General features: G+C 40.2%; 2 protein-coding genes and 1 long non-coding RNA gene across 3 annotated transcripts; 1 reads left to right on the forward strand and 2 right to left on the reverse strand.

Annotated features, from left to right (window-relative positions):
- Positions 1-995: 995 nt before the first annotated feature.
- On the forward strand, positions 996-11833 carry LOC146476403 (uncharacterized). Its single transcript, XM_085114562.1, has 6 exons — positions 996-1734; positions 5192-5333; positions 5614-5862; positions 6378-6565; positions 7739-10887; positions 11297-11833. Exons 2-5 carry the CDS (start codon positions 5200-5202, stop codon positions 8776-8778), a joined length of 1611 nt encoding a protein of 536 aa, XP_084970688.1. The 5' UTR covers positions 996-1734; positions 5192-5199; the 3' UTR covers positions 8779-10887; positions 11297-11833.
- Positions 4100-6467, reverse strand: LOC146476404 (uncharacterized). The gene is made up of 2 exons (XR_014865624.1): positions 5629-6467; positions 4100-4380 (listed from the first exon to the last, which is right to left on the reverse strand). It is a non-coding gene; the product is annotated as an uncharacterized LOC146476404 (long non-coding RNA).
- A 2108-nt stretch (positions 11834-13941) lies between the features above and the next one.
- On the reverse strand, positions 13942-24665 carry LOC146476405 (mRNA export factor-like). The gene is made up of 9 exons (XM_085114569.1): positions 24336-24665; positions 21015-21107; positions 19963-20049; positions 18727-18993; positions 17498-17610; positions 16701-16770; positions 15820-15924; positions 15276-15368; positions 13942-14521 (listed from the first exon to the last, which is right to left on the reverse strand). The coding sequence occupies exons 1-9, from the start codon at positions 24543-24545 to the stop codon at positions 14438-14440; spliced, it is 1122 nt and encodes a 373-aa protein (XP_084970695.1). The 5' UTR covers positions 24546-24665; the 3' UTR covers positions 13942-14437.
- Between the last annotated feature and the right edge of the window lie 278 nt (positions 24666-24943).

Consider the following 24943-nt stretch of genomic DNA (forward strand, 5'->3'; position numbering starts at 1 on the left):
AATGGTCAGCGCTAACCATGCTTTGAGCAACTCAGCTCAGTACGTTAAAACTAGTAAGGGATACGTCCACAGCCTCGGGTCGGTTCTGGATAATGTGAGATAAGTCAGGCGACTTTTGTCTCGCGTCATTTTTTACACCCCGTCAAATACTTGTAAAGACATTATTCAAGGTCTCACACACTTGCTGTTAATTCATGATGATTTTTTCACTGTCTTTTAAAACAATAGTTTGACCACTATTGACATTTTTGTGCGAATCGCATACCGTTTTATAGTCCTCCAAAACCAGTTGAAAGGATTTTTTTTTCCACCGTAAACAAAGACCAAAACTGTTAATTTTGCTGGACACGTTTTTGAATAATAACAAAACCAAGTTCAAATGAGCGCGAGAGGAAACGAGAATTTTTAAATTTTATCCAGGCAACCATAAGAACGGGAAAAAATTAGCATAAGTTTCTTTGACGCCCTCTGTAAGATAACGACGTGAAATGACCAAACTCAGAGTGGGTACTCGACGGTAAATTTTTCTTTATTTTTCTGGACGTCTTGAAAAGCTGTTGGTGCTGATCATTTTCCTGGATGATTCGGCTACATTGTGAAAGTTGAATGGGTTGGAATGATCACATATAGATCAGTTAACGTGAATTTTTATTTATAAGTGACGTTTTCGTCAGCTGCGTTGCGATGATGCGTTCCCTTCGTAAGGTCCCTATGAGGTATATGAGCCACGTACCGCAAGAACATTTTTTTAAATTAATCACTATCAAATAGTATATTATTTTCCGCCAATTAAGTATTATTTTAAATACACATATTAAACACATTAATATTCTACTAACCCAATTTTTTTTTAAATAGACGTACACGTTAGTTTTAGATGAGGGATTTTATTTTTGTACCTTTCCCAGAACTACTTGCATCACTTAAAGTTGGCTACTTTCGCGCCCAAAATGTGCAGGCTTTTGACGCTTTTTACTGTGCATCCTGACGTTTTAGACGGCCATAACAATAGTAAAGAATACAAAGTTATAAATTATACATACATTGTATATATACATCATTCATCTGATCAAAATGTTTGCCCATCACACAAGCTACGGGGTTTGTAAACTGTCACGCAGCCGATTCACGCATCGCCACGTCACTTGCATTTTCGCAGGAATTTGCATACTCTGCATGAAAGGTTTTGTGGGCAGTTTTAAATAAAAGTACGTTTACGACCATAATAGCCTGAATTTGTTCTCTGTATTTCCTACAATTAGACACGAAAAATACGTGTAAACAAGTCGCAATAGTGGTGAACCACACGTAACACTGAAATATTTTCTATCTTCATTCGAAACAAGAAGTCTGAATTTTCGTCCATATTGGCGGGAAAATTGTAAATGTTCACACCAGCAATAAATGAAGCATGGTCGACATGGCCTGTCAACGAAAGAATGGAGCCGAAGTATGAAGCAGTGATTTTGAATTTCAGATTCATTGTCCCCTGAAGAAAAACCAGAGATACGGTTCGAAAATTTGGGAACTTTTTTATGTTTTTTAGATCAGTTTTATGGTCAAACTCATATCATTGCATGGCTCAATCACGTGAAAAAGTGACAAAAACACGTGTACAAGTTATAATAAATCAATCATATTAAATCGGGCTAGTTCTATAAAAGAGCTGCGTGGTGTCTCCACACTGAGGGAGTGGTTTAGGCTGTGCTTTACAGTCTTCGTACTGTATCCGAGGTAAGCCATTTCTATCATACAGTCAACTCCCTTTATTGGGAACACCCTCATGGCCGCTAGTTAGTGTCCTTCGAGAGACCGTAATAGCGGGAATTAATTTATTTATTTTATTTGTAACCATAGAGCAATTTTTTTTATTTGATTTATCATTGATCTTTGCCGGGGATCTAGCTGCTGTCCGTGTTATCTCATCAGCGTGTGCGTAATAGCGAGGTGTCCGCAAGGCGAGAGTTGAGTGTATATCGTTTGTTCCTTGAAGGGCCAAGCTAAGAAAACATTGGAATTGTTTTGTGAATATTAATTTGGGGTTTCAAAGAAGTGCTTTTATCTGTGTTACAAGAACGAAAGTCGGTTGAGCGATATGGACTCGGGAACCTTAGGCCTTATTACCGGTTTAACTTGTTTTTGCTGTTAGTACAGGCCTGCGTCGAACGTAAACCTTTCCACGTTGTAGTTTTAGACACTAGTTGATCGATGCAAACAAGTAAATTGATTACCATAGACAGTGACAATTGATCTAGTCAACGTGTAAAAGCAAGATATACAACGTTAAATTCAAGTATGATAAACCTCAACCGTCCGGACCTATAGAACGTTTCGAACCCCGATCTCCTGCATTTAAGTCACATGTGATAACCGCTAAGCCACTTATATTCCCTAGCTAAAATTCCACTAATATTCGCTGCACAACTCCTTGCTTTCTGCTTCATGATAATTAATACACTTGGCTCAAGGTCTTCTGAAAATGTTGCGGCATGCAAATTCAATTGAATTAGTTTGTGCACAATTTGAATACCATGCAATGAAACTTAGTCCTTTGGCAATTCGTTAAATCATTCGAGGGAAATTGGTTCGTTGCTCGAGGCTCTGTTCCATACATTTTAAAAAGGCCGGGCTGGAGAATATCGTTTGTTATACCGAGGAGCCCGTTATAAAATTGAGTTTCCACTTTAGTTTGGTTTGAAGCGACTTGGTTTTTAGGAATATGACAGTAGACGGAACTGCTGTTAAAACATTTAAAGTCATGTGTCAATATTTCTGTATGTTGTTACTAAAGAAAGTCGAGGCCTTTAGGGTTAATCACACGCATGCGCACGTTTTGTTTATGTGATACGTAAACCAAAGACTTATCTCTAATCAGGGTGCCAAAGGGAGCTCTGAAATTTTTGACGTGCAGCCCGGGGTTAAAACAACAACAACACCAACAAAACAAAAAACAAAACTTCGAAACTTGACACGTTTCTCTACTGTGACTCTGGCTAAATGCATGGAGGCGTAGAGTAAAGGCATGGAGACCTCGTGAAGCCCCAAGCGTATGACTTCAATTTTAATTTCATGAATTACCAGTCCATAATTTAAAGCGAAGTCTTGATCACAAATCTGGCTAAGTACGAATGAGATGTTAATCATAGAAGGTTGATAATGTCGTATATATTTTTTCTGAGATCGAGAGCGACTTTAATGTATTATTTGCGTGACTATTTGCAGCTGACGGTCTTGACGGCTACCAATCACAATGTCAGTTTCCTTAAGAATAGAAAAAATATTTGGTCGTCGTTATTTGCCTTGTGTCTCCCCAGGTTACTAGGCAGTACTAGGCTAGGTGTCAATGGAGGGGGATACCAAGAAATTAAATGTATTTGAAACCCTTTAGTTTACATGAATTTATTACAAGACTAAGGTAGTCAGAGGGCCAAGAAGTAAAATCAATCAATCGGATCGCCCTATTGTCGGTCCAATATTTTCTAGGTATTAGACCGGATATTTTTCCGAATGATCCCGCGTTTGTGTCACGCCAACTTGAAATCAAGATGTCGTACAATGACGTTCACCACTCAGATCACTGGGCAAAAATCAGCCGGGAAAGTTTTTGTCAGACAAAGTTTCTGCAACTGGCCTTCAATAAGGCAAAATAAAACCGTCAAATCATTCCGTGAGGAAAACCAGCATCGCCGGGTAAATTGCTTGAGGCCAATTTCACGAAAACTACGCAATGCTGCTAAGCGGCCACAAAATATTCAGTTTAAGCGCACACTGGCAAATCGGCATCTTTAGGTCACCACCAACGCCAGATGTACGATGCAGATATACGGTCTTTTTTTGTACGGACAGCGGTACACTCGGTTCGCAGTGTCAAGAGCGAGGGGCGATTTACATAAAGTACTAACCTCAAGAACGCCGGATACAGGTGGAATAAGGGAAATAGGAGGGAAACGAAAACGATTATACAAGACATTTATCTAGAATATGTGAATACTTATGGAGTTGAATTAGAATGGCTGAATACACTTGTTTCTTGGAGGTGGTCCTTTCAGCTGCCCGGAAGGGCATTGAGAGCAGTTGAGGTCATTGAGCAACTTCGGAACAGGATCCCAAAGCTTTATTTAAAACTGGCAATAACAAAAGTAATAACTGAGAATATCAATCTAATGCTGTTCAAGTCTTGGACGAGAATCGACGTCCTCCTAAGTTATGGAACTATCATAAACGAAGAATGCCTTCATTCACTATTGATTGGCAACAAATCACACCAAATCACACACTTTGCATGCAATATTTTTGGCATTGTTATAACCTATGCATCCGTAGAATCGTGCTCTGCCTCTGTAGGAAGCCTCTAACCACAAGGGTTCGATGATTTGTACTCTGAAACAGAAAAACCAGCGGGTAACACAATATTAAAAAGCCGCAAAGAAGCCAGCGAAACTGTGTAAGCACAGGTGGGCCATACTCACTCTCCGATAACATGAGCGGGAAATTCACTTTATTTCTGAAAACGCTAAAAATTAGCCTTCAGTGTGAAAAAGAAACCATTCACTTACCTCAACGAGCGGTTGTCTTTGTGTCTTCTAGGTAATTTGGGTGGAATTTTAGGTTTTTGTCAAACTTAAAACTTACTCATAAAAAACCCAACCAATCGTGACTTGTGACTCAATATACACGCACGCTTTTTAGCTCTAAGAATGACTGATTTAATGGCCAATAAAATAATATATATGACGTGTACAAAGAGTCACGCAAGAACTCACGTCTGTAAATAAGGGACGGAGCAGTAGGTTATACCGGAGGGTGTGAAAAACTTTCGGTGCATGAATTGTTTTTTGAAACCCACTTGTCTGCAGGACTTTTTTTCCCTCTGCGTGAATTTTGTTTTTGGGTACCACCGCTTGGAGGATGTTTTTTTTAGACAAATTTCCCAAGTTTCCCTTGCAGGAACTTTTTTCGGGAATTGTCACCCCCTCTCCGGTTTTTTCTAATGGTCCGTCCCTAAGAAAGAACTGTGCATCTTAACAACTCGGCTTACAGAAGTTTGTGCCCGCTTGCGTTTAATTCCATACAATTATTCGTTTTTAATTTGTTATGGTCAAATTCAGTAGCTTTAACTGTTGGTTTGTTTTTCGACAATCGTAAGAAAAACGATCTATTTTAAACGTAATTTTTCCTGTATTTTATCAAGGAATCAAGATGCTGAAATACATTCGTGATAATAACCAGTACCAGTCCCACGATATTACAGTGGACGTGGGGCTTGGGCATGTTTACAGTAAGACTGGTCAGCTGCGATTTCGCACGTGGACAAACAAGGGAGAAGCAATCAGGTGAGAAGCTATTACTGCAGAGGAACAGGGTATTCATCTTGATATTCTCGCAGCTGAACTGGAAGTAGCGGATATGCAGAGTGATTTCCTTTATACTGCACATCATTTCGAAACATTGAAAGGGTTTTCTCATTTATAGCATTCTGAGTCAAAGAAATTCTGTCTCTCGGCTTATTTCTAAAACTTTGTTAAAATCCAAACAGAATCCAGGAAAAGGTGTTTATGATCAAAGAGGGAGGGTTTCTTAACTTACTAACTACAGCAAATAATTTCATTACAGAGTACATGCATATACCTCCATTCTTCTGACGCCATCTTATCGAGCCACAGAGAGAGAAACAGTTCAAGGTGTCGCCAAAGCAGCTGTAAAAGATTTTGCACGCCTGATCCAGCGCGGTGTATGCAAAGAAGGCAAAATTCTCATTTTAATGGCAGACGGAACGAACAAAAATAAAACAAACACCAGCATGACTGGACCGTGGTTTCTAGACGTTCAACATGACAAAGAAATTGCGCCTCTGCTGGAAAAGTAAGCAAGGAAAAAATTATTTAATTTTAAAGAACGGGGAATTCCTCATGCATCGAGAGTGTCCACATTAGGCACGGGATTGGGATTAAATCCAAGGCACGAGAGGATATTAGACAATGGAGTGAAAATACCATGAGGAAGTTGGTGTCTTTTGTAGGTGAAACGTTAGCAAAACCATAGCACATATGGCTGCAACTTAAGTCGTCGCGAAAAGAAGCCCTAAAAATCATCTTAGAACGAGAATTTGAGGCCATAACCGCAGCGATACCAATGGACCAAGGCATGGACCAACTGGATGCGAAGGACGGATAGGAGTGAAATAGAGAAATCTAAATCTCATGTATGAACTGCAGACGAAACATTTAATAGACGAAAGTACATAACTTAGACGGTCTTTAAAGAAATTACGATTGACTTGTGCAAGTAAATTCTCAAGATGCCCCGTCCACGAGTTCGACAACCGCACCAGGTTTGTCCTGATTGACTTACTTTCATTCTGTCTGTCATTCTTTTAGGCACCAGATAGACTTTGCGACGGTGGTTACTGAGGACAGCGACATTTTCACCTCGTGTCCTGGGAAAACCGACGTCCGAGGAAAAGGGTCGCAATTTGAGGCAGCGTTCAATTTTACTCGTCACGTCGCTTTACAGGACGAAGAAAACGACAACGCCCACGTCCTCTGCATCGATTCCGACTTGAAAGGTAAGCAGAAGCAACAAACCAACCACTAGCAGGAATGGCTTGTAAAGGGGCGCTTTCCATTTGTTGGAACTGGCCGGCCAGGTCGGTCAGTTCGTAAACAGAATGTACCAATTTCAAGGATAAGTTTTGTCCTAGTCCTTCGAATTTCTTCAAAATAGAGCGTACCATTTTCGGGGTGACTATTTTCAAGATTTTGCAGCGCCATCAATTCAAAATGACGCATGTGATTTACAGACTGGCCAGCCAGTTGTGGCAAAAGGAAAGCGCCCAAAGTGTGCAAGGGAAAAGTGTTCTTCGTCATTACGATCCGCTAATGCTTGATACCTGTTGCTGCGTGTGGGAAGGCTCCGAGGGTGGTTAGTGTCTCTTTCGGATCGTTGTTAGGGTATTTTATTTCCCTAGTTTCAGCTTCTGTCTTGCCACACGCTCTGACCCCACATCTGCCACACTGTAAACGCCGTTCTACATCCTGTAATGGTCATCGAAACGTGTTGCGGTGTGGTCGAGTTTATTTCGCTCCCAGTCTTGTCGTCAGGCGACATCCATGCTGCTTACCGGGTTTTTAAACTGGGTAAACAACGTTATTGTCGTTGTTAATCGTATACATAACTGTTGTAACTGAAAGACATGTAGATGTCACGCGACCCACGTTCAACTTAGTGAAGCTATTTTTTTATGTCAGACACATGTGAACAGTTTAGCTTCAAACTTCATCAGGAAAAATAGCTATGTAAAATCAATCCGTTGAAGATCTGGCCTTACGCGCCTTCTAGCGCGGAGAGCGATGATGATGACGATGAGGAGGAAGAGGAGGAGGAGGAGGAGTAGGAGGAGGAGGAGGAGGAGGAGGAGGGGGAGGAGGAGAAGGAGGAGGAGGAGGAGAAGGAGGAAGAGGAAGAGGAGGAGAAGGAGGAAGAGGAGGAGAAGGAGGAAGAGGAGCAATAGGCTCGATTTCCGCCGCTCCCTCGGGTCCGGCTTTCCTCCCCGAGAAATGGGCGTGGGCTCATTTCCTGAACAGTGGGTGGTAATCGAGTCGAGAGGAAGAGGAAAACAACCCGTGAAAGGTCTCTCGAGCAAAACTCGGATTGCTTAAGGAACCATTGAGAATGCGACCTTCCCTTTCATTTTGTACCAGGTCCGCCATATAATGACATTTTACTGATTTTTCCTCAGGTACAGATGGCTTTGTATATCGCATGTGTCTGGGACTCTACCAGGGATATTCCTATCTCGTTCCACTTTACTGGCGACACAAGTATGAAGGCAGAGCTACCAATCATCTCATGTTCCCACTGTACTCCTCTGTCACCCGTAATGTCCTTCGTCAGCCAATTGGTGGCGAATTCGCTTTCAATCGAAAAACACTTGAACGGTTTACGGACGCCGAAAAGTGGGTAAAAGGCTGGAGAGATTTTGGGATTGACATGGGGATGAGCATTACTGCTGGTACGAGTGGCGATCCAATAGGGCAGCTGTCCTTACCAAGGAAAATCAACTACGTTGGAGATGATGCCAGGATGCAAGTTGGTGACATCTTTGTCCAGGAAGGAAGAAGTCTCTTCAATGGCTTGATTGATTGGATGGAATCGTCACGTTTCTGGATGGCAACCGAAGTAACCATTGCACCTGTCGTTAAAATAGAAGCTGTTCAGAATACCAACATGAAAGTTGAGCTATCGGAGAGTGCTGAAATCATCGCTGCTCTGCATTCGTTTTTAGTCCAGTACAGTAATGCTGAATTCATGAGCAAGGCCATGGATGTTCTAGGTGGTTTGTCTGATCGCATCAAAGAAGCTTTTGAAGAATTCATAGCGAATGGCCTTGGTGGTGTGCTGGCATGGGACAAGCCTAAAGCGATGTCTCAAGAGAAACAGTCAGAGTTCATCAATCAGCTGAAGAGTGTCAACAGATCTGTTTTTCTAAACTCTGGTGAATGGGCCCAAGTAGTTTTTCGATGTGTAAAGGAATTCCAAGCCAGGAGAAGTTACAACGAAGAAAAAGCTTGCCAAACAATTATCCGTGGAGTGCTGCTGTGTGTGTTTTACTTGAGAGTCCTCAGTTTTAACCTGGAAACTTTAGGTCTACCTACGTATCCTGATGCGGAGGATTTGCTCATGCGTCAAATGCGAGAGTTCTCCCAAGTGGCTTCAGAATATTTTCAAGAAAATAACAATCAAAAAGTCTCCTGGTGTCTTTCGCGAGATGCACAATGATTTAGTCAAAGGGTGAAAACCCATCAACAATTTTCTAAACTACCTCATACCTCACAGCAGAGAGTACCCCAGAACATAAGCTTTTTCAGTTGCTCAGCAGCTGTCTATCAGGAACCTTTTACTTATATAATCATAAAACAAGTATTAAATGGCGGTCCCAAAAGAGAAGTGTTGCTGCCAAGTTTATTATACGTAACTTCACTTACAGAAAACAATTTGGGGTACATTCTTTTCGATTATAATGCTCGAATAAAGCTTGGAATAATGCTTAATGTTTTTGCCTCACCTAAATGCTCCAACAATATGAGCGTAATGTGTCTAATTGGACTCAGAGAGATAAGTCGGAAGTTGTTTCTTGAATGTTTAAAAGTGTTGTTAGTTATTTGTTAGTCAAATCCCGTTACTTTTAGCTATTTGGCAGTCAATCCTGGAACGCACTTCCTTATCATTACCGTAGTATCACTGATTTCAATTCCTTCCGCCGGCCAATTTTGTCTTATAATAATATTGCATAAATCTTTAGCAATTGTATTTAAATCGTTTTGTATCACTAGCTGAACTATACATTGTACACTGTACACTATAGCTGGAAGAAATTACCAGTCATGCTACTCTGTAATTTCGAGAATCTATAAAGTGTGTGAGTGTGTGTATGTATGTTGTTGACAAAGACTCTGCAAGACTCTTCTCTAGGAAATTTTAGTTCTAAAGTTAATGATAACTTAGTTTCGCAATTAACAGACGACCTTCTGCATTTGCTGGATTAAACCCTTCAGTCCAAAACTACAATGATTTGTCAGACACAAATAACTCACTGACTGAAAGACTCAGTCGACAAGAAACATTTTTTGGAAAATTGGAAGAGTTTTCGGGATTTGAGAGAAACAAAGTTAACCAGTGAGGTCAGGTCGGCTTCAACTCGCTACCGGTAGACATATAATCCCGTACTACCTGTTCATGGTCGGGTGGTCGGTGACTAAACCGGCTCCTCCATCTGGTTCTTGCAGGGGGAGGAGGGTGTGTGGACACCCAACAGCACAAAAAACAAGACCTGTCAAAGGGCGGATGAGCTCTGAGTGAGCCAACGGCCATCCACTACGGCTTCTTTGTCGGTGCAGCCGTCTCATCCGTGTGCCGCTGCGTTGCTGACTTGGACCTTAAAGGGAAGCTATGTCCAGGGCAAGAACTAGTTTTCAAAGTACGCCCAGACGTACCGAGCGACTGCATCATGGCCTCCTACCTCTTCAAAATCTACTTATCCTGCCTCCTGTACCATGCCTTCCAGGAAAACACGTTTGGGGTATACATGCATACCCACTTCGACGGCGGCTTGTTCAATGTGCAACGGCTCCAAGCCCGAACGACAGTATCCAACACAACTGGGGACCTGCAAACCTTGCTTGACCGCTTTGCCACTGCATGTACTGCTTTCGGGATTGAGACCAGCGAGAGGACCGTAGTAATATGTTCAGTAGTTTTCTCGCTACTGGCCACTGAAGAGCCTAAGATCGAGGTGAATGGCAAGAAGCTGGCCATTGTGGAGCCGTTTTGCTATCTGGGATCATAAGTCACCAGAAATATGGATATGGATACAGAATTCAACGACCACATCAGTTGTCCCGCTAGCTGCCTCAGAAAACTGCGAAAGCGGGTCTGGAAGAACCGGAAGCTGAGATCGGAGACAGAAATGGTAGTAGACAATGCGTGCGAACTATCAATGTTGTTGCACGGATCCGACAAGTGGTCAATCTACGCGAAACAAATCATCATCGATCAGAGGGTCTTGAGGCGCATCCTGGAGGTCAGCTGGAGAGATAGAGTGTCGAATGCCGAGGTCTTGCGACGATGCGGATGTGACAACATGCACACAATCCTCACGACCAGGTCTTGCTGCTCGGGTAGTTTGGACATGTATCCGGACTGCCGGATGACCGGCTACCCAAGGTACCTAAGCGGGAGGAAGCTCAACCACGCCGGAAACAGGCGTCAGGTCCACTTGAGGTCTGAATGGCCTGTTATTATTAGATTTCAAGACTTTCGAGCAAACGTATGGTCTCTGTGTGCATCAACAGAGGTGACAATATCTCGTGACATCAATCTCACAGTTTCGTCTTTCAATACATTAAGGGGGCAATTCACCTAAACGCCATTTTCCGCCACTTGACACGGCTTTAACGGAAATATCTCAATCACGTTTCAAGCAATCCAAAAACCCTATCATTATCCCGTGAATCTGTGTTGTGGGGTATTTTGTGAATTTTTGGGTGATTTGGGTATATTTGGAAGGAGTAGTTTTTTTAGAAGGATTGGTTAAATTAAGAGAAGTAAGAAATATTGAAGATTTAGTGAAGTTTTAAAATTAAAATTTGTAGTTAATAATTAATAGACGGATACCAACTTAGTCCACTAGCAACCTCGGGTGCTCTTGCGTGGGTATCAACTGTCTGTTGGTGTTCCAAAAATCATTTTCTTTCTTCTATCCCTTCTTAAAACCTCTTTAAATTTCATTCAAATTTAGGTAAATTGCCCCCTTAAGTTTAAAGTTGGTGCTTTCAGCCTTCAATTTTGGCTAATGTTAGAGAAATAAAGATCGAGCGATATTTTGGCTTTGACTGAAGTTCGTGATAGGTTGTAGAAAGAACAGGTTCATTGCACATGACTAATCCAAGTCCTGTTCTTTTTATATATCTTTACTAGTAAACGTTTTTCGTGGTACTATTGAAACTTTGGTCATTTACTCAAGCATTCTGGGGAATTTCACTCTAGCGGTAAACAGAAGTAAGCTAAGACAAAACTGATTTGTTGGTTAGAGGTGTTAGATCTTTAACCTTGGGTCATTTCACAGTTCCGATTAATCTAAGTGCCGCTCTTTCAGTTATCAATTTTTGACATTGCTAGTGCCCTTTATCAATTTCAAATACCCATATTATTTTAGGCTGGCAAGACTATACAGGATATTAAGAATATTAAGAAGCGGTCAGGGCGGGAAAGGGAACAGAAAAATGTATACGTCTAACTAGCTGGCAACCTAAATAAATAAATAAATAAATAAATAAATAAATGAATAAATAAATAAATAAATAAACATGTCAGTGATTAAATCACGTGTTATTACATACAATACAATAATAAAGTGTTACAACACTTCATAATACTGTCTTATAGTTGGTAAAGCGCCCCCGGGGGGGGGGGGGGGGGGTACTCAACAGATGTTTGGGTAGGGAGGTGCAGCCCGGGCTTTCAAACCCTGACCCTGTTAAAGACACAATTCTCTGATTTCCCTAACCCGTTTAAGACAGAATTCAAAATTTTCAGACCCTATCTAAGACATTTAACCCAAAATCATACCCTGCTTAAGACTAGAATGAAATAAGAATACACTAGTTTCTTATACTGTATTTTAATGCATTGGCAATCACAATCTACTTGACGTCATTGAAATATCCTTCGTTCTTCAAAAGATCAATAAACAGACATCTAAGCTTATCCTGTTTAAGCCATTAGGTCGTGTAGCGATACCCTGCTTAAGACAGAAGTGATGAAATAGATACCCCGTTCAAGACAAAACACCCTGAAAACCATACCCTATCGGGCCACACGTCCCCGTAGAGGTCACATAAGGGAGTACCCCCCTCCCCCCTTCCCGGGTAAAGCGTTCCTTTGGAACACAGCAGTTGGACGAGGGAAAAAAGAGAAATTATAGGCATTACCATGGGCAACGATTTGTCTAAATTTATATGGATGGTTAGAGCGAGTGCCATCATAAGCTTATATTGACTGATGGTGGAAATGTTAAATGTGCTAAATTGTGGACATCATAGTTGCAGCGCAGAGGTGATGACGGACTTCAAGAGCGTTCCTGAACCAAGCGACTGCTGCATGGAAGTAACACTGGAAAATCTTGAGTAGTCTCAACATGCAAATCTAGAAATCGTATAGCAAATCGTTGCACAGCTTCTGCTGCATTAATTCCATGCTGCTGACGCATATTCTACATGAGATCTCACAAGAGAATTGTACGCTTGGGTCTCAATACGGGCTGCTTTGAGAAGTTTCTACAAAGTAGGCTTAGTATCTTCATAGCCTTACGTTCTGCTATGTTTTTTAACAGACTTGACATGGAATTCTCAAACTCACTAATAATCCATCAAGAGAAAACAAAGAAAATCACTACCGTGACCGTGGTTTGGATATGTGATCCAAATTACTATAAAATTTTGCTAACTCTAGCCTTGAATTTCTCCAAGAGTTATTGGCTGCACAAAACATGCTCCATCGTTTTATACAAGATGTATGTCAAAGCGATCAACCTGCAGTCTTTTGGACAGGTTTTGGTCATCTTTATAGTATATCGGGGAGACGATTGCCATTTTCCATACGCTAGGAAGGGTGACCGTTTCATAAGACTGAGTTCAGATCACTATTTTGTTCGCATTGCGAAGCAGAGGTTTTCAGTACCCATGGGGATATTCAGTTCGGGCCCGGCAGCTTTATTGGGCTTGTTTCTCTAATCCAGGGCTGAGTTGCTCGAGGCATGGTTAGCGCTAACCATTGGTTAAGAGGTATTAAGACCTATAGGTTGTCATGGCATTTGACCCGGGTTAGCGCTAACCATGTTTCGAGCAACTTGGCCCAGGAGTGTTTATAATAAGCTCGTCAATAGCAGGATAAACTGACTGTAGAACTGACAGTCAGGGTGACTGACTAGTCATTCGCTTTAGGCATCTAATTGTTTTCCACAAAAGATCAGCAGGCCCAGCCTCATTCCCAGACCTCAACACGCTTGACAAGCGAACTGAGATTGGAAGCCATGGAGACTGGAGACGAGGCTCCAGCCAGCCTACTATATGGCAGAATCTTTTCTGACGTCATTGGTTCCAATTTGCCTCGTTATCAAAACAAAAGCTACGAACAAATGGACACCATGTTAGAACATGTCACTCTTGGTATAGCCAGTGTAAATATTGTTGTGACAATAGCAATAAGCTTCAAAAACTGCAAAATTTACAGAGAATGTACATGTATGCGGCTGGGTGGCAAGAGCCGCCACCTAGTCATACATTGTTTGTAAAATCTTGACACTTTTAACGTTCATTTCTCAAAAACTATTTAACGTATCACGCTCAAATTTTCTTCTGCAGGAGACCAAACATAACAAATGACTTTCCAAACACATCACAACTTTTTTTTTCTGAAAATACCTTTAACCGGCTGGTCTTTTACATAAATAATTTTGACTTCTATGACTTCTATGCCCGGCATTAAACTACCTATTCTTCCTCAGTTTACTCTCCTTTATTCCAGTGGCTGTTAAAGCGACTTTTATCAATGTACTGTCCGCCTTGATTTTGTAGACGTGTTTTCTTTAACCACCGAAAGCTCTGCTGTTTCTTCGTGATAAAACAACATCCTTTCAGCGTATACATCTTAATTCACTGTTCCGTTTTTATGATAACTGGTTACTTCGCCCAAAACAAACTCGCAGACTGTCAACGCGACATGACGTGTTTGTACAGAAAATAACGAAAACTAAATAGAGCGATTTTCAATGGAGTGTCTGTCCTTTTGGACGAGTTTCGACATTTGGGCGAGTTAACTTTTAGACGAGTTTGCTGCAAGAACGCTTCCTTGCTGGCTAATTAACTGATGCTGCTTTTCACTACTTCTTTCTGGGCTTCAGTTCGTCTGCACAATTTCTGAGAAATATCTTGGGCTTTACTTGGGGGTTGAAGTATTCATGGCCCTTGGAAAGAACGAAAAGAAAGTTTTATCACTTTGGAAACCATTTGTATGTAACCAACAAAATAACGTTCTGGTTGTGTTATAGTTATCCCAAAATCCCACAAAAAAGAACTGGGCCACCCATGGTGTGTTCTTTTTTTCCTCAAGTCGAGATCCTCCAATCTCCTCTTATAGTGTAAGATCTCGAGTTATAACTTGTGATCTCAACTTATAACTTTCGATCTCAACTTTCAACTGGAGATCGTGACTTACACCTCAAGATCTCTACTTACAACTCGAGATCGTGACATACACCTCGAGATCTCTTCTTATAACTCGAAATCGTGACTTACACCTCGAGATCTCTTCTTATAACTCGAGATCGTGACATACACCTCAAGATCTCTTCCTATAACTTGAGATCATGACTTGCACCTCGAGATCTCTTCTTGTAACTCGAGATCGTGACTTACACCTCGAGATCTCTTCTTATAGTCGAGATCGTGACTTACACCTCGAGATCTCTTCTTGTAACTCGAGATCGTGACTTGCACCTCGAGATCTCTTCTTATAGTCGAGATCGTGACTTACACCTCGAGATCTCTTCTTGTAACTCGAGATCGTGACTTTCACCTCGAGATCTCTTCTTATAACTCAAGATCTCCTTTATTGTTGCAACTCTCACTTTACCAATGTTGCAAAAATCGTCTGTACCAAAGTACAGCCTTCACGATGCCCAATATCCCCTCCCTATCAACAGCAAAACAGATACTAACTTTGGACCAGTCGTAACTTGATGAGTAAGCAAAGATGTTTCCTCTTGAGTTAAAACAACAAGTAGTTATGGGCATGTTCAGCTGCTCCGAGGTCTAAAAAAAGAAATTTGGGCACACGTTTTATGTCTACTGTTTAAATCTTATTGCCTGCGAAGGAATAAGATGGAACAAGATCCCTGTAGAGATACGACAATGATTTTAAAACATTGTTACATGACAAGGTTCTTTAATACAATAATTAAATAATATCGGAGTAATTCTCATTACACTTATTGAATTTAGCAGAGGAGTTTGTTTTCGTTTAAACTGTCTTATAATATACTAATAAGTGCTATTTCATCTGTATTTAGTGTAGTTTTTTTTTCACATGGCTACTAGGAAGATTATTTGTCTAAATAAGATGACGATGATGATGATGATGATGATGGCTAGTTTTTTTTTTTTCAGCTGGGAGGCAGGGAGTTAACGTTGGTGGGAAATTTGCATTCCACAATTAGTTTGGATTGAAAATGAAACAAGCTTAAAAACAGCATGTAATACTCACTTTTAGTTTTGTGCGTGCATCCTTGTCCCAGAAACTAAACTTTCCATCAGAGCCCACAGTGGCCAACAAGCAAAAATGCACTGGGTGAAACGCAATGTCATTAACCTGAAGCAAAGAATAATTGGTGTACATGTAAGTGAAAGCATCCATTTGATGAAAATAAAGAAGGGGGGGGGGGGGGTGGCTGTGGAAGTTCAAGTTGCCAATAATTGCCCCAAATTAGCTCTACTTTGGCACACAGACTCGTTAATATAAAAGAGACAGAGTTCTATGCCTAGTTTATGGAATTTTATATTAATTTTATTGGAAGAATAAATAAATGTACACTACCGTGTACATTTTTTTTAGCCTATGACTTTTTCCTTAAAGATAAACCAGTGAAGTAAAGCATGAATGATTTCTTTAAATAAATTTGTTATCTGTCTGAACCAAAGCAAAAGGACTTAGTTGGTCCAGTTGATCGCCTTGAAGAATAGTACTGGGTATAATGCAGAACTGCATTTTGTGAATAATAACTAGAATCTGTAAGCATGTTTGGATTTTGATGCCAAATTTCCACTAAGAGCAGTCCAAACATGGAACCTGACCAGCCTCCTCCTCAGGTGCTTCGTTTCGCATTTTGGTCAAAGGCGAGCGCAAAACGCGAGCAACTGGTGCCGAAGCGCGAGGGACCACGGGAAGGAGAAAGAAGGGAAGGGAAGCCTCTCCCCCTTTCTCATTCCCGCCGTCCTTTGCGTGCACACACAGAGAGAGAGAGAGAGAGAGAGAGAGACGTCTGGGAACGAGGCAGTAACCTGACCACCTTGTCTCCTACATAGACAGTCCTCATAGTTGCTAAAAATTTGTAAACAACTTTGTCAATTCATCAGCTTTAAACTTACTGCATAAATATCTTGAACATTGGTTCCAGTGCCGTTTGATCTGTGGCACTTGAAAGTGAAGTTGTCTTTCCTGGATAGAAGACATAAAACATGATTAAGAAATATCTGCTATGCCGTTCTTAATCTTTCTGGAACTCCATATTCAACTTTTAACATGAGTATATCAAGTTGAGAGACTGTTTTGCAGCAAAACTAGCAAGACAGAGAAGTGGGATTCTGAATTTAAAATGACTGTGTTTCACTGCAAATTTGGCCAGCTAACAAGTGTTTCACGACGAATTCTGAGTTATTTTTTGGCACAGACATCATGGCCAAGCAAATTTTAGAATCAGTCAAACATTTTACAAATAAATATTTGGTTGGACAATGTCCAATGACCTACTGTTAGAGCGGTTTTCACTTGAGTGTTGAAGGTAATTTTTTGTTTGCTTTGGTTTTTCTTTACTAGACTCATGATTGGTTGGCAAAGTTCACACCATTTTCTCAACCAATGGGAAGCCAAACCAAAACCAATCGTGCTTGGTCGCACACGTTTTCCCATGCTTGACACAGGTTACATGTATTTGCTTCGAGTTCTGATTGGCTGATTGTGTTGTTTACACCTGTTGTGATTGGCCAGAGAAATTACTTTGGTTTTGAAAACTGCTCTATTTCTAAGAACGTTCTATTACATATTTTAATATTTCATTCTAAGAATGCCACTTTTTTTACACTGCAATCAGCCAAATAGAATACATCTAACACAAGATGACGAATACATTCACACTTTTTTTTAATCTCAGTTGATGTGAACTTACGGGTTCTGCGGCTGAATAAAGTGGATTGCAACTCTTCCCTCAACAGAGCCAAGAGCAAATCCCACAGGCTGGTTATTCTTCTTAGGATCTCGGAAAATACTTATACAACGATTCTGAAAGAACAAGACCATCAAAGTGAATATCTCAAATCAAGTCACCGTTCCAAAAAATTTACAGACTAATAAAAATGACCATTCCCTGTTTCTTCCACACATTTTCCAGAGATGACAGGAAAGAGATAGATCATGTCGGCTTCAACCCCTAGGCCTTGTGCTTAGAATAACAAAGAAGGAGCCTGTTAACAACTCCATTTACATGTATGCCTTTACATTGTTTCACATGGTGGACAAAGACCAGGAAGGCAGTGCACATTGTACTCTAACTAGAATAATCATGTCAAAGGTCTAAAGAAACAGCCTTTGACCCCAAACCCAGATAAGCAGCATGGCTAGCAATCACAGCCTGTGGAAGAATGTTATTCCTGCTCTCAAGTGGACTGAATAATAGGGAGCTTAAGCACAGACATTCATGAGTCACAGACAGCAACCAGAAGTCGAATGGCATGCTTTTGCTCCTCACAACGGATTGGAAAAGGTCTTGTTGGATGTCTGTGGCCTGACGTTACAAACGTGATGGTGTCAAAATGCTCCAAAAAAGAAAAAAATTCAACTTCCGGTTGTCCTCCATGGCTCACGAACGTCTGTGCTTAAGCTCCCTAATAACTGCACATGGCATTTGATGTCTGACCACTCACATACAGCTGTATGTGACCAAATGATGATGATGATGACGATGACAATGATGATGCTACCACCATACAACCGTAGTCCGAGTAGTGGGCTAAACGTGGAACAAAATTCTTAATAGTAGATTTTTTCATGGTTTGTATAAATATTACTAGCTACCATCAGTTGAAAAGAACTCACCAAATGTGTCATCTTTTCAAAGACACCTGAATAAGTTGCATTTTATCAGCTGCCAATGCAGCAATTGCCTTTGATTTATAAAGATGTACATGAAGTCTCTGGCTCTTTTTCTATGTGATCTGTTCTTAGTTTTTTACTCCTCATGATGCTAGCATAGTTCTTCGTTTTCAGCTTGTCAAACACTCATATCATGAGCCTCTGGCTGGGGAGACTGGGAAACCAGTCCCTGTGTATTTGACATTCAATAAATCATCTTACCTTATCTAGCTTATGATCATGAAAAGGAGACATTTTAGTTCATACCTGGTATTTCAGTGGTGACTCTAGTCTCTTCACTTCAGATGGTTGATTCTCTAACTGATAACAAATGAGGCCCCTCTGTGCAGTTCCCACAATGGCCATGGGGTACACTACATCTGCACAGTACACCCGCTCAGGAATTTGCAACACCATCATTGGGTTTGGTGAGCGTGTGTCCCAGAATTTTACAGTGTTGTCCCAGCTACCAGTCATAAGACAGCTGTAGTTTGGCGCCTGAAGCCAGTGACACGTTTTCACTGCTTTGTCATGCTGATTAATACAGAAGTAAACAAAATGACAGTGAAAAAGCAAATCTTTTTTGGAGGTCATTTAGAGCAAAATTTATTTTTGCACAGCTATAAAATATAATGTGTAAAATGTATGATTCCAAAGTTTGAGTTGTATGCCCAGGGTGAAAATTTATAATTTTTCAAGTGCCAAAAGTTGGACTATTTTGACCCAAAAGATAGTCCGGAGACTGGGTTGAGTTTATTGAGATTTTCGGGTCAAAATAGTCAACTTTTGGCGCTTATAAAATCGTAAACTTTCACCTTAGACATCTCAAACTTTGGAATCTTACATTTCAAATGTTATATTATATAAACTGTGCAAAAATAAATTTTGCTTCATATGCACTTTAATGTTGACCGATCAGTGGGATCACTTTTGGGGAGTAGGGATGGCACAGTGGTGAAAGTACTTGCCTCCCCACAAAGTGGCCAAGGATGGATTCCTGGATTCACTGTCATATGTAGCTTGATTTATGGTTCTGTTGATTCTCGTTTCAATTCAATTCTTTATTCACACTATAAAGAACATTTGCATAAAAATTATTGGCCTAGTTCATGTGTCACATTTCAGTCCAATATAATGCAGATGAAGTTAATACAAAAATTAAATTTGTCGGTAAAGCGATGCAAGAGTCCGTTCGTGAAATTAAATTCAACGTTTGGGGCAGACGCATAAAACATCTCACATGCAATTTAATGCATAAATTTGAAAATGCATCAATGTTATTATATGGATTTGTCATTTTCTTGAATCTGGAATCGTCGTAGGTTGTCCACACCAAGTTCCACAATCCCATGTTATTTGAGTCTATTGAATTTAATTCGTCGTCTTACAGACAAAGTCAATTTGAGTTAAATTTGTCTGAATTATATTTGATGCATGAACTAGGCCTAATTGACAAGTATAGTTATCGGGTACAGCTGTATGTGTATTGTTTTAGATGTATACCTGAGCCACTTGCACGGCCTGATTGGAATTAAGATCCCACATCTTACATTGTTTGTCAGTAGATGCTGTGAACACTTTTGTACCATCCTATAAAAAAGAAAAAGATATCTATGAAAAATATTCCTCAAGTATGACACTTGTGCTTTCCAGCTTCTTCAAAACTGTCCTACAATTGTTGTAGTTAGAATAACAGGAGTAGCAGGCTACAAGGACTGGATAAACACTACTGTTATCCACCTGGCTGGATGATTGCTATAAATCTGCATCTCACTTAGGGTACTTTCCATTACCAGAACTGGCTTGCCAGACTGCCCAGTCTGTAAATCGAATGCATCAATTTGAAGGGATGGTGCTGCAAAATCTTGAAAAAATATCACTTTGCGCTATTTTGAAGAAATTCAAAGTACTAAGGATAAAACTTATCCTTAAATTGGTACATTCCATTTACAAACTGACCTGTATGGCGGGCCAGTTCTGACAAAATGGAAAGCGCTCTTATTCTTAGGGCCTCCACAGACAAGGCAAATTGTTATAGACCACTATTTTCAACCAACAACTATTTATTAGCATTCGGAAATACATTTCAACACATGAAAAGTTTAGCTGTTGATTATCTCCATGTTTTGAAGGAGCCTGGAAGCTTGCTTGTAATGCACATGTGTACACCGTGCAGAAAATAAAAAATATAGTTAAAAAATCGTTCACGTCACTGCAAAAAATTAATAGACTTTAGTAATCAATGACCTGCTCACAGATGGGAGAAAGTGAGTTGTCGATAACAAAACTGCCGCACTTGTTATCAATAAATGAAGTAGTTTTCCTGCAACTAGTTAGTTGTTGACGACTTTATTTTTCGCCATTTGTGGTCGATAACTTGATTCACAGACAAGATAGTTTTGTCATTGATAGGTTTTTGTTATAGACAACTAAAAAGTTATCAATAACAATTTGCCTCGAGTGTCTGTGGAGGCACTTAGACTTCATTCTGAGAAATACAGTTCTAAAGAATCATTCCTAACTGTAACTGTAGCCTCATACAACTACTAACTTACGTCATGCCAGCAGCAATCCAGGATGGGACCCGCATGAGACTGCTGTGCCTTTGGAATAGTCTGTCCATTTTCCTTGACTTCCCAACATCGAATCTATAGTAAGGTAATGAAACATAGTGGGCCAGTTATTTAAACAGAGTTTACCTTAGGTCGCTGCTTAAGACAATCAGTGGGCCTCCAAATCTGTTTATAAGTGGTTATTTTAAATAGATAAATAGTTTTCTAGTCTGGGATGCAAGCCTTCTTGTTACCATCAGCAGCAGACAATGTTTAGATATGACTGTTGGCAAAATTGAAAATGGCTTAGAATGCTGTCTAAACTGTCTTTTAATAACTGACTGACTGTTTAGCCATTTCATTATTACAAGAACTTCCTGCTTTGTGCAGATGAGACTGAAGTTGTTGATCCTCTTCTAATTTCAAGTCAGTGCCACTCTTGAACCCAGATTTTCTTGTCTGTCCTATCTGGGTTTTCTTTAAATCAAGGGTCTGGTGCAAAACCAACTAAAGCGATGATTTGTTCTTGGCAACCAAATCTCTCTGGCTTTGCTCTAATTTGTCAGGCAAATAGACTTGCTCTTTTGTCAGAAACATAGTTCCAAAATATCATAATTATTTACTTTGCTATTTGAGGGCTCAAATTTGCCCAGCAACCTTATTACTTCAGCTTAAAAAATGAACAAACTGTCCTAACAGTGATCAGCATCAAAATTCTCCTTGTAATATCAATGCTTATTCAACCCCTGAGGTCATGAGAATTTAGGATTTGATCACCCAAGGTGAATTACCTTGATATTTTAATAATTTCTCCCCAGTACTTTTATAAGAAAAGTATGGGGACAAGATAGGAGAATTTGTTCTTTGATATTAGGGGTTAAAGGGTTAAAATGATTTATTTTCTTCTCTGCTTAAAACTTTGGCTAACAGAGTTCTTATCACACTGGAACTTTTGTTTTGATGATTTCAAGCTAAACAAAAGTTCTAATGTGCTAACAAGTCTGTTGGCTAGGATAGGATAACTTTGTTATATCTCATTCAGGATATCTCAATAAAAAAAACTATTTATGAAATTATTACGATCACGTGGTAAGAAATAAAAATATATCAGTGTAAGCTAATTAAAATAATTAAAACAAGATATTTTGCAACATCGTGATTAGTCAATGAGTAATATACATGTTCGCATTTATTGCTTATTCTATTTAAAATTTGTTCCGATAGTTCCTAGAATCCATTAGGTGAATCACGTTTAGATAACTTAACATGATCAAGACCGGCCTTAACGGCATTGATACTTGTTGAGTATCACACACATAATAGTAGCTGGTTCCAATATTTAATAACTCTATTATTAATTAAAGAAGTCCATGAGCTGATCTTAAAGGATGACGCGAATTTACTTTAAGATTACAAGTTTGATAAGCTGCATTCTTCCCAAACATATTGTGACCATAGTTCACAAAGCTGTTGATGATTTTGAAAGCCTCGATGAAGTCATCACGCATTCGACGTTCCAGTAACGTTGTTAACCTGGGCCTGGTTGTTCGAAAGCCGATTAACGCTAATTCACGATTAAAAGTTAATCGAGGCTTTCATAGTTGCTCGTTAAAATGGGTTTGAAGGCTAACTTCAAGCTAAAGGTAAAGAAAAGTCCAAGTCAAAACTGAGGGCCGAAAGTCTTTTGGAAAAATCTTTGTTCATTAGCAATTAAACTCGAGTCAAAGTTTGCGTTAATCCAGGATTAGCTTAATCGGGCTTTGAATAACTCGGCCCTGAGATGCTGTAACCTTTGACGATAAGGGAGTAGGCCCATGCCTTCAATTATCCTAGTAAACTGTCTTTGGCAGTCCTCTATTTCCATTATGATACCCCAATTTCCATGTTTCGCGGTTGGGGCCCACACTTACACTGCATATTCCAAATGGGGTCTAACAAATGCTTTGTAAAATTGTATATTAAGCACTTCTGGTGTCCTGGATACTGTAGTACATTCCTAATGATCCATGATCTCATTTGTTTTGCTATTCCAATCATTCCTCATATATGTTCCTCCCAACAAAGGATATCACCAGCTGAAACAACCACTCCCAGATCTCTTTCCTTATCAACCTCTTGTAAGGGTGTATTACCCATCGTAAAGATTAAGTAATTACATAATCGGTGGGTAATAAACCCTTACAAGTGGTTGATAAGGAAAGAGATCTCAAGCACAATCAAACTCTTACAAAAAGATTGGAGCAATCGAACCCAATCGAACTTTGATTGGGTTCAATTAGGTTCGATAGCCGAAGTTGGCATACATTCAATTAAAAATGATTAAAAATGATAACAGAAGTGGATCACAAAATGATGTTTCAGTAAACCTACATCACTCTATTGTTTATTTCACCTAATTCTTTGTTGTTCTTGCATGCTAAAAAAGGCTTTTCAAAATTCTTGTCTATTGTGGCTAATGGTTTGCACCGTTCTATTAAGTTGGATTGGGTTAGAAAATCCAACGCAATCAAACTCTCGCACAATTTTTTGGTCCAATTGTGTTTGATTGCCGAACTCAATTGAACCCAGTCGTTCGATTAGGTTTGATATAAGTTGATTCCCGGACAGTTCGAGTAGTTTTGTCGGGTGGCTTTGCACTGGCCGTTCAATAAATTTACAGTATAAGTGCTTTCTGTGGTAATGACTGTTTACTATGTTGTCAACAAGGGAGAGGTGGTTCTAATTGTTGACTCTCAGGGAATTCTAAAGTTAGTCCAATCAATCACTAATCATTCTGTGCTTGCGTTTTAATAACATCTGCGGTGATGGGCTCATGTCCTGGCTCCAGTTGTTCAAAGGCCGGATAACTTTATCCGCTGGATAAGGCACTCTTCAGCATCTAAAATATACTTCACGTTAAATGTTGTCCCAAGGTTTTCGTATACTCCCCAACTAAGCTGTGGTTAGAGAGTGCATATTCGCTTGTGTACGAGAAAACACTGAAATCTTTGCAGAGATTAAAACTGTCGGATAGTGACTTATCCACTGGATAAAGCTATCCGGCCTTTGAACAACTGGGGCCTGGTAACCGGTCTTTTCGCTACAAGTACACGGTCGTTTCGCAGCAACGTTAAGTAAGAAAAAAAATTAATGTGAGCTTAACTATTTCTCATTCTTGTTAAAACTGAGCTCGGCTGAAAAATTATATTAGCTCTTAGCTTATGTCAATAAGTGTAGCGAATCGACTAAACTGCAGTGTAACGAAACGACTCTAGATCAATATTATGCTGCAGAGGATGGTTCTATCTTATTCCATCTATTCACTAAGCGCTAAGTACTACTCACGTCGTTCGCCCAAGATGAACCGATGAGAAAGTCTGCTTTTGGACTGAACTTCAGCGCGCTAACTGTATCATCCGGAGGTGACTGAACTTCGACATCTTTCATGGGATTGTCGGTGGATCCAAGACCAAGGGTATTCGTTGTGGTCGAAGTGGATCCAAATGTCCCAAAACTCGATGTGGCACCGAAAGATTTGTTTGCTGTGCCGAACATTTTTTTTCTAAGTTACCGGTGTTAAATACCTCAAAAGTGTGGCTAGAAACTGCGTATTTTCATGGGCATGGGTGACAAGCAACTGCTTTCAATGAAAGATGGCGGACTACTGTTCTCATACATGACGCAGCAACCTCTTATCTGGGCAAAGCCGCTGATTGTGTTCCCCGCTCCTGCTACCTTCCTTAATTTTTAACCTTGTCGGTTCATTCAACGAGCGCGCTTTGGATATGAGATGATATCCTGTGAAAAGGCTCCCAACTGGAGTATAGAGCAAAGAGAAAAGTCGACCTCGGTCTGGGGCTACAAAGAAAGAGCCAGAACGCGCTCGACTCGCTCCGCTCCGCTCCGCTCCGATCCTCTGGCTTCGCTGTCCGCTCGCCGTTCTCTTCGAACAA

The sequence above is a fragment of the Pavona decussata genome, unplaced genomic scaffold (assembly GCF_977016875.1).
Source record: "Pavona decussata unplaced genomic scaffold, jaPavDecu1.1 SCAFFOLD_77, whole genome shotgun sequence".
Classification (NCBI taxonomy): domain Eukaryota; kingdom Metazoa; phylum Cnidaria; class Anthozoa; order Scleractinia; family Agariciidae; genus Pavona; species Pavona decussata.

Coding starts and splice junctions, on each gene's coding strand:
- LOC146476403 (XM_085114562.1), top strand. CDS start 5,200: ATGCTGAAATACATTCGTGATAATAACCAGTACCAGTCCCACGATATT. Junction 5,334..5,613: donor AACAAGGGAGAAGCAATCAG/GTGAGAAGCTAT, acceptor ATTTCATTACAG/AGTACATGCATATACCTCCA. Junction 5,863..6,377: donor ATTGCGCCTCTGCTGGAAAA/GTAAGCAAGGAA, acceptor TCATTCTTTTAG/GCACCAGATAGACTTTGCGA.
- LOC146476405 (XM_085114569.1), bottom strand. CDS start 24,545: ATGTTCGGCACAGCAAACAAATCTTTCGGTGCCACATCGAGTTTTGGG. Junction 20,050..21,014: donor TGGATTGCTGCTGGCATGAC/GTAAGTTAGTAG, acceptor TCTTTTTTATAG/GATGGTACAAAAGTGTTCAC. Junction 15,925..16,700: donor ATGTTCAAGATATTTATGCA/GTAAGTTTAAAG, acceptor TCTTTGCTTCAG/GTTAATGACATTGCGTTTCA.